Genomic DNA, 12,794 nt, shown 5'->3' with positions numbered 1-12,794 from the left:
CATGCATTTTAGCAAATGTGAAAATGGGTTATAACCTCTAATTTCCTGTATTGGGGCAGAATGTAAGCAAACTCTGTCCAAGGTGGACACAGCTAGTTTTGAGTATACTGGGGAATGGTTATAACCCCCTTTCTCTTATTCCTGTATGTGTCCACACTGGGGAGGTTCTCTTCATTTTCTGTTTGGTCAGTTTAACAGGAAATCTCTTCTGCGGGGATAGAGATATAAAAAAAAAAAAAAAAAAAAAAAAGAGGCTCAAACACTTCCCCATTTTACCAAATATAAAAAGGCTACATTTTGCCCAGTCATGCATATGTGCAAAAATATGTTTAAAAAAAAAAAGAGTCAGGCTAGGATCTTAACATGTCTGAGCCCATCCCTACAATTAAAGGGTAAAAAAGAATTGTTTCAATGGGTCTGTGTAATAAACATTAGGTGGTTCTGCCTCCCCTAGCCCCCAGAAATAATTTGAGAAATTTGAGCTACAATAATTGTAATTCAAGATGCAAACCTAAGTTAACATTTAGTGGGTGCTTTATTGTTTTTATAGGTTCAGCCATGTAAACTTCATAAGCACTTAAAAATGCAGTCCCAAGAAAAAAAAACAGGAAATATATTTCTAACTGTGCAGGTAGCTCACAAATAGGCACAGTGGTGCATTAAGAAACATACACTTGCATTTATAGAACTGAAGGTCAAAGTTCCTCCTTTTTACGATCTACATTTTCATCACTTTTTGTTACAGTTGGGTTGACACGACGTACTCGGTCTGAATGCTTCTGGAGAAACTTTTCTAAGTCATCTTCAAATTTATGGTCCGCCACCTAGAATTAATGAATTCAGATTGCATCATGTGTTCATACATCTATTTCAGAAATAAACATGATCGCTACAGGAGCTTACATTTAAAAAAATCTGGAATTACACTGAGCCTGGGTTCACACTATTGCAAACACAGACATTACATGTGATTCGTACCGCATTGCTGTGCAGATCACATGCAATATCTGTGCGATGCAAATTCAGCCATACAGTTTGAATGGCTGAACTAGCATCCCATTCGCATGAAAATGCTGCAGGAACTTTTTTTCCCCACCCATGCAATCCGATTTATGTCAAATTCACAGTTCGCAGTGCGATCTGCGAACCGATCGGGGGTGTCATTAACTTTGTATTGACACCCGGTTCGCAGAGGGCAGTGTAAATTGCCTGCCGGGGAGATGCGATGCAAGAACCTGCACTAGAATCACGCTGGTTCCCACATCGCATATGTGTGAACCCAGGCTGAAGATCTCTGGACTGATTTTAAACTTCTCTAGTTTTTTAAGTAGCAGTAGTACGTTGTTGTACCATGTTAATCAACTTTATATGTAGAGGTAATGGGGGGGGGGGGGGGGAAGCAGTGCTTTTTCTGGAGAGGACTCAAAACAGCTACATCTGAAATGAGAGGTCCATAATTTCCAACAGGAGGAGCTATGGTAGATACAATTCATCGGATATAGAATTGCATAGGGTGATTTTCTAAAAAATCTTCCTGATAGGTGAAACCACAGCTATTAAAGTTAATTAGTTAATTCGTTTGATTATTAAAGAAGCAAGCCTTCAAGTTCCTTTCTTCTGGTTTTATACATTTCTAAATAAATTCTGAAGAGCGGATCTAAGTTAGCCCAAAAAGATCTTTAAAGGATAAGTTCACCTTTAAAAATAAATAAATAAATAAATAAATAAATAAATAAATGCATACCTTCTGACAGGTAAAAAAGAAGTGCATTTATTATTTTTATTTTTTTTTAACTCGGAACCTGCAAAGCATTGCACCCATGATCAGAAGATCGCAGGTGCAATGCAAGACTCCTGCAGACTGTCGGTGTAAGATGTCTGCTTGTACCTCGTATGGGCAGGTAGTTACACAACAATAGGCAGCATCAATGAGCTACCTAGAGAGCTCATCAGCGCCATAGTAGTTAATTGAGAACTACAAGCCGACGGCTGCAAAGTCTGTCGGTTCATGTAGTTCACCCATTCACAGAACTCTGTGAATGAATGACGCAGCCAGGTGGGTGGAGCACCACACTGCCACATTTTTTTAAATTGTGACAGCAGGTATTGGGAAAGGATCCCGGGCTTGTTGTCACAAAGGGGGATCAGGGTGGTGCGGGGGCTGCTGCAACAGTAACGTGTTACATATTACACCCTGAATACCAAAGTAACTTGTGACATGTCTCAAAAGGTGAACTTATCCTTTAATAACTTAAAGTGGAGTTCCACCCAAAAGTGGAACTTCTGCTCATTTGCTTCCTCCCCCCTCCGGTGCCACATTTGGCACCTTTCAGGGGGGAACGGCGCTGTTCCTCTGAAGTTTGGCCCCCTCCTCCATCCCCCTGGCAATGGCGGCGGCAGCACCCGACAGCCGATGGAAACATTGGCTGCGGTGCCGACATTGCTGGACTCCAGGACAGGTAAGTGTCCTAATCATAAAAGTCAGCAGCTACAGTATGTGTAGCTGCTGACTTTTAATTTTTGGAGGGGGAGGGAGTGAGGCTGGAACACCGCTTTAAGTTAGCCAACAAGGGAGTATAATTTTATACCATAGGAGTTTGGCCAACCTTGCCTAATGCATGGAGAGTATGATGTGATCAGTTCACACCACTGTGTTACGGTGGTGTACACTGAAAAAAAGTAGGACATGAACCACTTTTTTTGGCATGGCAGGTTGTGTAATACTGCACTGCATTGCAATGAGCTGCGATGAATAAAGAGAAATGGAATGCCAGAGTGTGAAATTCCAATAAAGTTTAAAAAAAAACTAAAGAGTGCAATGTGCTTAAATCAAACTGATTGTCTTGTTCCCTTAACAGCATAAACCAGTGGCTACACATTGTAGCGTTCTGCTGGTGTGAACAGGTCCCTAAACTCCAGACTTTCTGCTCTAAGTATAAACTAATAACAATTTTGTTCTATTTTCTGAATCTAAAAGGGCAACTAACTTTCACACGGGCTTTCAGATCAGGTCCGCCTGTCAGTTTTTTCAGGTGGACCTGATCGGATGCTCCATGTACTTCTATGGGGTAGCGGATGTCAGCGGTGAAATGTCCGCTGACACCCGCTGCTCTCCGATCCGATGTGGTCCGTGAAATCCAGACGAAAGCCTTTTTTCCATCTGTCTGGAGGATCGGATCGGATGAAAATGGACAGGCGGTCTGTTTTCATCCGATCTCCCATAGAGGAGAGCGGGGATCTGACAGCTCCGTCTCTGCAAAGTAAGCGGAGACAGAGCTGTCATCCGTCTGCTCAGCGGGGATCGGCGGATCGATCCCCGCTGAGCAAAATGGAGTCCGCCGGGCGGAAAGCCTGTGTGAAAGGACCCTTAGGGAACTTAGATTGTAAGCTTGTTGAGGACAGGGCCTGATGTGAATGTACAACATATAGGTCTGCATAAATTGTTGGCACTCTATAAATACTTGTAATAAATAAATATGTATCAAATCTCTAAATTACATACCCAACATGCTACTAGGAAAAAAACTTAAACTGACATTTGGTTTACCTTATGTTCACTTGTTTTACTTTTTATCAGTGCCATTTATAGCATCCACAACTCTTTCCTGGAATTTCATTCGATAGCAGGAATTTAATGATTTACTTAGAGTGTAATAGTAACTGAAAGCTGATAGAGATGGGATTATGGAGAGACGTCACAGTCATTATAGACAGCTAATCCTGTCACTTCTCTGCAGATTACCATTGCTGATTGTCTCTAATTATCGCTCTAGCTGTTGCCATTAACTCTCTCTCATTTAGCATGTTTCTTCACATTTTATTCGGTAGGCATTCAATGGCCCGAGCCTGGAATGCAGCAGCTGATTAAAGATGTAGGAAATGATTTGAAGATTATCAAAGGTACTTTCATAGATACAATCTGTCTGTACATCAGCAGTGTTATTAACTTAGACATTTCAGAGTCTGACAGGTTCACTTTAAGGCCAGGGTCTATTGGAGTGCATAGACATTTGACATGCAGCTTAATAATGTTCAAAGTGTTGCTGCTTCTAGCTACCAGCCAGAATCCATCTGATAGACACACACCTACAGTATTATATCTTGTATAAAACAATTTTAACAAATAGTTTATTGTGATGTGCTTATTGTGCTAAACCAAAACATGCTGAGAGTTTAATAATTCTCTAATCAGACCCTTAACACACCCTGAAAACTTTACTGTTCAATTAAACATAATATCTGCTCTTAGATATTTTATTCAGTCACTGATCCCCCATTACTCACCAACTAAAGTCAGTGGGTAACTGGCCAACATCAACAAAAATTTAATTTTTTTAGTGGATGGATCCAAATTTGGCCCTACAAGCATTTAACCAAATCTATCACGCTTGGAGCTTTCTGTGCCTAAGCAAAATCTCCTAAATCATTTGGCAGAAGCTGACATTTTCAGATACGTGTGTATTTGGAGTGTATGTAAATCCTAACTGTACAATCCTTGTTAGGCTTCTGCGAACCTGGACAGACACGGTTGGACCTTGGAATGACTGGTGGGGCCTGGATGTAGGACTAGATCTGTATCACCTGACGCGCAAAGGTCCTCTTTGTGCCCCTCTTGGGGCGTAGGAGAACCATTGTTATGCCTGTATGTCTCACGGATCCCCATCGGGGAATCTGTGACTTTCTTCCTGTTTGCGTCCCAGCATGGAGCGCAAATGGGCAGCCGCTTATGTGTCGGCGGCATGATAACGCGTGACGCCACTCTGCCCACAGGCTGGCTTGCGCCAAGCACCATCTTGCCGGGGGATCCCACAGAGACGCTGTTTGTCACTGTATGGGCGAAGGCATCTATGCACCATCAGCCAGCTGATTTCAATCACTTATTAAATAACCAATCGACTCCACAATTTGGTAAGGTATAATACCATCACTCCATGCGGGTAGATAATGCTGCATGGAGCTGATGGTCTCACAAATGAATGGTGAGTTCAAAAAATACAGATACTATTTTGGGATACACACTATATCTCTTTTATACTCTATTGTTAACTGTGTGGAGGCTTCACTATGTTGTTGGAGTTTATTTCCCCTCAGTTATAAACGCTTCTTTTTGCAACAGCAATATTCAGCAAGTATATATATATTTTTCATACTAAGTTTCTCTGAAATATTTATTTTTCCCACTAGTGCCTCTATGACCCATTTTTGTTTATACATTTCTGACTGATTGGTGTCTATTTGGATGGTTGCTCTTCCGGGGGCCTTGTGATTGCAGCTCTGCCTCCGTTTGATGGCCCTACTAGTCCACACCATAACAAGTCCATGTTTGCATAGGTCCACCCAGCAGAAGCCACCAAATTCCATTCAGCTATGATGTGCAGTATATTTGTTGAATTTTGTAAGTACAATTGCAGCTTATGTAATGTATAGACAGCGAAAATACTTTTTGATATATATCTTTTGCATATTTTTTGTTAATTTTTGTTATACAAACGTGCAACATATGACCGTATTTATTATTCTAATATATTTACATTCTCGAGAACAAATAGTACCCATTTGAAAAACCTCTGAAGAAGGACTACAATAGTCCGAAACATGTCAGGTGTTCACGCAAGAGTTTATGACGGCTAGCCCGATGGCAATTTACGGGTGGCACATTCTCTGCCATGTTCCTATGCTGTTATAGGGGACTTAGATGTTTCATTTTATATTTTTGTATACCATTTACAATTCTGTGATGTTTTTTTTTTTTTTGTAAGCTTTAATGCAATAAAAAAATGTTTTTACTATACCTATTGGTCTGTCTTTAAAAGTCCTTGAAGGGTTTACTGTGCATATTTGCACCTAGGTTTTTGTCTTTTGCAATACATATTGGACTTGACATATTAATTCAGACTGAGCTCCTTCCCTCTGCTGACTGCCCCCATAGCAAGTCTCTTGCTCTGGGGGCACTCGTGTGTGTGCTCCCTTCTGAGCCCTGCCCCCTACTCCCCTCTCAGTGGCTGTGAACCATTGGCTCCCTTTGCTGTGTCTGAGCAAGTGGGGACAGAGAGAGCCAGGAGAGCAGCTGCTCTCATGCACATTGCTGGATCAGGATCGGGCTCAGGTAAGTAGTAGGGGGGAGCTGCACTCAGAAGGTTTTTTTACCTTCATGCATAGAACACATGAAGGTAAAAAAGCCTTCAGCCTCTAGAACTACTTTAACACTATGCTATGGAAAAAAGAAAAGGGATTTCTGTCCAGGGTTGCCAACCGTCAGTAAATTTACGAACAGTTTAAGTTTAAAAAATCAATGATTTTTTCCAACTGTCTTGTAAATATCAGGGGCTGATAATTTGTTATGGTGTGTTGGCTTTAAACCATTCAAATTACTTGCTATGGATATTGTCAGTGTTTCCATACTGTGTTTATACTGTTTAAATATCAGATGTCTTCGCTTGTATTAGGAATTCTGTCATTTTTTAGGTTGTCAGTAAAAAAAAAAGTGTCCTGTCAATAAATCTTTCATGTTTTGTCAGTAAAAAATGCTGTGGGAGGTTGGAAACACTGGTTCTGTCCTTGGTTGACAATGGTTGACAATACTGCTCCTCCACAGATCTAGTATGGTGAGTGACTTCTGTCATTCTAGGACAGAAAGTGCGTTACTGGAAGAATCATCAGGTGAAAATAAAGAAAAAAAACCTGATAAACTAAAATGAAAGTAGTCACTAACAACCTACAATATATCACATTTTTGTTGTTGAGTTTAGATGGGCTTTAGGTGTACTGTAAAAAAAAACCCCACAATATAACCCCTAATCCATAAACGACTTGCCTCTAAGTGCTTTTTCTTCATTCCAGCACAGGCCATGGTATGAATATAACACAGGTCAGCCTCTGAAGTCTTTTCCCTCTCCGCTAGTAGAATTTCCACAAATTTATCTTCATGGGATTCTGTTATAAACACATAAGATGCAGGAATTACAGAAACACAATGGATGTGTATCAGCAAATCTTCCAATATGGCCAACCAACAAAGTGATATTTACCTTACATTATTATGGAGCTCTGCCCCACTGCTCAAAACCAAACTGCTTCAATACATCCAAGTACTTTGTCATATAGTGAAATAACTAAGAACCAAGCACACTAGCTTTTGTACTGAAATTCCTTCAGGTGTTAAAGCGGAGTTCCGGCCACAAATTTTTTTTTTTAATAAAAATACCCCCGGGACAGTCAGGGCTAGTGCATTCCACAATGGATAGCCTCTGTACTGTCCCGGGTCGCACTTACCTTTTAGAAGAAATACTTACCTTGAAAATTTCTTCTACAGCGCTGCCATCTCGGATGTGGGCAGCTGAAGCCAGCGCATCCTCTTCTGCGTCCTCTTCCGTGTCCTCTTCTCCCAGAATGCGTCTGCACCGGCCCCGCTCGTCACTTCCGGTGCGGGCACGTCATCCCTCCACAGCTTCTGGGCATGCCAAGAAGCTGTTTAGCAGGGAATAAGGCGCCGCACCGGAAGTGACGAGCAGGACCGGTGCAGGCGCATTGATTCCTGGGAGCGATGGCGTTCAGCTCCCAGGAATCAATGCAAAGCGGAAGTGACGGCGCGGGCTGCAGCCGCAGAGGGAGGAAGTGGAAGAAAGGTGAGTATATTTTTCTTCAATAACAAGGTAAGTAAACACAAAAAAAAAATCGTAACTATCCATTTCTTTTTCAGGTGACCAAAAGCAAGCGGATGGCCCAAAATCGATTATGTCGATTTTGTGTCCGGAACTCCGCTTTAACTGCACAAAATAACTGTCTGAGCTGTTCTTAGACTACGTGTAAAAAGAGCTTAAACAAAAGCAATCATGAATGAGTTCATCCATGTTACATGAGTCGGCAATGATCTAATGCACAATGGAAGGTGATTATTCATAAGATAGAAAGCACATTATACATGGGCATTTTGCAGCTACCACAGTTGGTTTGGCTAACTCAGGAATACTCATTCCTTATTATTAGAATTGTGCAGGCTTACCTGATGCAGCACCCTCCTAAGTAGGTGCTAGGAAAAAAAAAGCATACTCCTGCTGCTTATCAGGGGAGCCTGATCTATTAGTTTGCCTGTCACATGTTTCCAGGTGTGATTCACTGGGTCTGAGGGAGTGTCCCCACTGCATCCATTGAGAGAGCTTGTTGGACAGTGGAGGAAACCCAGCCAGTGACACATCAGGTTTTATGGCAGTCCCAGTGGGAGGGCATTCCTGCAATGCATCCTGGGATTGATCATAAATACTAAGGAGACATGTGACAGGGTGTCTTTGGCGGGAAGCAGAGTCCCAGGAGGAGGTGGACGGCTGTCTCTCCTCCTGCAGTGTGAGAGGAAGGTGGTTTTAGGCAGTCGGCCTAGTGAACCAGGTGTGGAGCTGAGCAGCTGAGAATCCAGAGTGCTGACAGTGGAGCTGCTGGCAGAGTCTCTCTGGAAAAACAGTGTCCGTGAGTACCAGAAGATTTGCCTAATGGTCTGCCCAGGAAGGGGGACCACTCCAGTGAAGTCAGGGGATCAAGGAGCTAGCTCACACAGAGAGTATTACAGACAAGGGGGTGCCGTATAGATAACCCTGAAGAATAGGGACAAGGGGGTGCCAGGAAGGGCCATGAAGAGTGTTCTGCAGTACAGTCAAGTTTATCTCAATAGTTCATTAACTACTTATTCACCGCTACTGACAGGGTGAAGCAGCGGCCTTGCCGCATTCAGCAATATTCAGTCATCCCAGCAGATTGTGCATAGTTGTATAAGTTGGAGTATCCCACTCATTCCTTTCTCCTACCCAAGTTCTCAATAAAAACACAAAAACCAAAGCTACTGGACTGTTTCCTGACTGAGCTAAAACACTTGGGAAAATGTTGAACTGTTGTGTTGTTGCTAATGGTAACCCAGGGGAACCCCTAACCAGCAGCTCCCAAGGGAGTAGTGCTACACTATGAAAATGTATGTCCAGGTAATGGTATAGCTAGTAATAGTTAGCCACATTCAACTTGACTTGTCCTGTAATGTAAAACTGGATACACACAATACAAATTTTGTTGTTTGATTTATCTTCAACTATGTAGTACAAGGACCTGCCTGATGCATACTAATTGAAAGTGTTTGGAGTTGACCTCATATTATATGGTTTTGGTAAATCTAAAGGAAAAAATCGAAAGAGAATTGTGTAGTGTGTTTGCACAATAAAGATGTCTCATAGCTTATCCAAGCCACGTCTTCAGTTCCAGTAAGAGCTAGAAACATACCTCACCATTTATATTTGCACAGGACACTCACTGTGGAATGTGTCAAGGCAGATGTTGATAATCCAAGAACATGATGGGAGGTGTGAAAGTTGTAAAACCACCCTGTTCTAGTTACATAATCCCATCCTTGGTATCTAGAGATCGGCATAGGTGGTAATCCTTCAGTTCACTCAGGTGAAGGCGTGAATGGTCAATTCACCAAAGTAGAGATGTTAAAATTGCATTATATGTGGTAGACAGATAGCGTCATAGACCCCCAACCCTGTTGGGGATGGTTGTTCCTGTATTACATAGATGTTTTTTTCATGTCTTGTGTGAACCAGTTGACCTTTTTGCCCGAAATGTGCACCTCACTGTCCTCAAAAGAAGTCCAGTTGAATGTGGCTAACTACTACTACCACCTATACCCTTACCTGTATAAATGAGAACCTTTACAGACATATTGGCAATCATTTTAGGATGTACACCCTGAAACTGGTGCATAATATGAAACAACAGGAAAAAAACTGGTGGAATTCAGGAACAACCCCTATGCTTTAACCTCAGGCATCAAGATCATGGTTCCTGTAAGAGGAGGTTTGCTGTTCATAGGCAAAGACATGCTCCTGTGAAATTCGGCAGAGACTTGGCTAATGCGCATGCAAGCACGCAACGTGTGACAGATATTGGTGCCAAATGGGCTATTTAAACCCAGCCTTGGCTCAGCTCCAGTGCTGCTTTGTCTTCAGCCTTTGTTGACCTGTACCTGCAACCTGTATCCTGTTTACCAGTTCCAGACCCGGCTTGTCCTGACCATCCTCTGCTCTCCGCCTGTACCGACCCCGGCTTGTCTTTTGACCTCCGCTCCAGTCTGCTCCTTCTAGCTACTACACTACTGTTTGGCTTCTGACCCGGCTTGTCTCACTACGCTCCTGTCTTCTCCAGATCCGATAACCTGCCCAGGGATGGTTCTGTCAGCCAACCCTGCTATCCTGACTCCTGCCTCCAGCACCTGCTGCCTGCACACCTGCTTATCCACTGGATATACCTGGCTATCCCTGTCCGTGGACACCGGCCTGCTTCCAGCTTCCACCAGCACTTGTGCTACTCTATACTCCGGCGCCTCCTGTCTGCACTATCAGGGGCCCTGAGTCAGAGGTTTAAGAAAGGCCTTCCTCACCGTTTCAGGCTCACCTTTGGGGACGTGATAGTTCCCCTCCAGCAGTCTGCATTGGGATTTCACAGTAAAAGGTCACAGGGCCAATATAATATTAGTAAGCCTGCACAATTATAATAAGTTGAAGAAAAAGTGCACTTTTAGAGTGCCAATCACAGCTGCCCTATGTACCCCAAGTCTGCAAAAGTTTAGACTATATTATAACAACTTGAAATTGATAACTGTGGAGGTTTTGTAGAACAGGGAGCTCTTTTAAGAGTAAGTTTCTTACTTTATGGCGTACAGGTGACTAACAATTGTCACTCCTCAGCACATTATAGTTAAGTAGCCTGATTCTGAAACCCTTATAATAAGGCAATGGTGGGGTAGGATACATAGACATTAAGCCTTACACTGATACCAGGTAAATCCAAAGAAAGGCAGCTAATTATATAGTTGGTCAGCTTCTTCAATATAAGCAGTCCTTGTAACCGACAATCTGAGGCATATTGTTAAGGTATAACTAGAGGCGATAGAGTGGCGAGGAATTAGAACACCTGCCAGGTTTTAATTGCTGTCTGTGCCCCCGTTATGAGGAGTCACCCTCTCTATTTGTCATGTTTATTGTGATCATTGAAAGTGAAAGAAAATCACAAATTTTGGGTTGTCATCAGAACAGGAGTATAGGGGAAATCTTCCATGGGGACACCAGGGATAACCTAACTTTCAATTTCCTCTCACTTCTTGTTTTGAATATAGGACAGAAAATAAAGGAAAATCTCCCATATGGGACACAGACAGCAAAAACAAAACTGACAGGGGTTGTAACCCTCCCTTACTGTATCAAAAAAAAAAAAAAAAACGTTGCTTTAGCTCTACTTTAATAGTTCATAGTTAGGCATAGTAAGATGCAGTTATACTTTTTTGCAGCTTGCAATGTCCCAAAGGCCTTTCTGCTAACTATATACTCACCTGTCTCTTATCTAGTGAAATATTACCCATAAACCTGCAGAGCTACTCCTCTGAGTTGGGCCCGTGCATTCACTGTGTACTCTCTATTCATTGCTGTTATGGGGCTCTGGAGGGGCAGTTACAATTTAACCACTTGTCTACCAGCGCTGTCTATAAACGGCAGCTGGTAGAATGGGATTTTAAACACATACACTGGGCCTATGATGGGCTCTCTGGCTTTACAGCCACCTGATCAGTTCCCCAGTTCAGCACCCCTACCACTGAACCCTCCCTGCACCATTCTTTCCTTCCAGCACCCTGGACACTGCAACTTCTGCACTGCTGACTCTGAAACCTCCCAACTCCCAGCATCCCATTCACTGAACCTCAACACTCCAGTGCACTGCATCTTTCTGCTAGGTAGCAACTTCCACCACTGTCCCAGACCTCTTTTCAGGGACATAAAGAGTAGAGGAGAGGCTGAGCCTGGAATTTCTTGGTGCCAAATTCTTCTCCCTCTTGTAACATCACCACTTCCCCAGTTCAGCCTATTAACCAGTCAGTTCTCTGGCTTCTGGAGATGCTTTCCAAAGAAAAGATAAAAAAAGGTCAAGAAAGTGCATACTTGTGGCTGAGAGGAAGAGGAAAGCCAAAACTAAGATGCCCACAACTCCCATTACTATCAAACCCTTCTAATGCAGCAGTCATTTTCCAAAGTCCAAAATCCCAATGTATCCTTTATTTCATTTACTTTCAAGAGAAATATTTTATTTATTAAGTGTTTGAAACCTTCAACAATGCTGGCACTGCCTCTTTAAAGCAATGTAATACATCGTTGAATATTACCATTTTATTCAGCCTTGCCTGTGTTGTCCATAGCGTGCCCGTATCTTCCGTTGTCTGTGGAAAGCCAGACCCCCTCCAGCCGCTTCTCCCTTCCTCTTACTGCACTCAGCTGGGGAAAGGGGGAAGTGACGTTATCGCAGGGTATGACTGCATTTCATTGCAATAGAAACCTTTCTGCAATGAGGCCATGCCCCCCACTCTTGGCACTCCCACCAGCAGGTCCGTGGATCGCTCAGTAAGCTAGAGCAATCACATGATCTGCAATTTAGCAAGGAATAATACTATAGCCAGGTATGTCAAGAAAAAACCCTGGATTTAGGACAGTGTAACATTTATTCTTGGAATAATAAGTCAGTCGTTATTTGACCTTACAACTACTTTAACTACAGCCCCACTATTTGCCACTCCTTCTACCTAAACTATTGAAGCTTCTATATTATTATTTTGAATATGCAATCGCTATATCAAGTTTAAAATAAAAACCCATAGTACTACCTGCATTCATGATTTGAAATAGGGATAGGATAAGGTAGGGTAGTGTAGGCTAGGCTAGATAGGGTGGGGTAAGTTAGGCTAAGGTGGTGTAGCAAAATGACTACAGGCT

General features: G+C 42.6%; 1 protein-coding gene across 1 annotated transcript in view; it reads right to left on the bottom strand.

The window, feature by feature from the left end:
* Positions 1–695: 695 nt before the first annotated feature.
* The window catches only part of LOC309557686 (uncharacterized protein), a gene marked incomplete at its 3' end in the record, with an annotated part of 52,088 nt that continues 39,989 nt past the window's right edge, over positions 696–12,794 (bottom strand). Inside the window, exons 4-5 of the mRNA XM_082260466.1 lie at positions 6,815–6,933; positions 696–824 (exon numbers count right to left, since the gene is read on the bottom strand). Coding sequence (XP_082116592.1) covers positions 696–824; positions 6,815–6,933 — 248 coding nt within the window. The remainder of the gene's footprint in view (positions 825–6,814; positions 6,934–12,794) is intronic.

Source organism: Pelophylax lessonae (genome assembly GCF_965119305.1).
Source record: "Pelophylax lessonae genome assembly, chromosome: 6".
In the NCBI taxonomy this organism is placed as follows: domain Eukaryota; kingdom Metazoa; phylum Chordata; class Amphibia; order Anura; family Ranidae; genus Pelophylax; species Pelophylax lessonae.
This window is presented reverse-complemented; position numbering and strand designations above follow the sequence as displayed.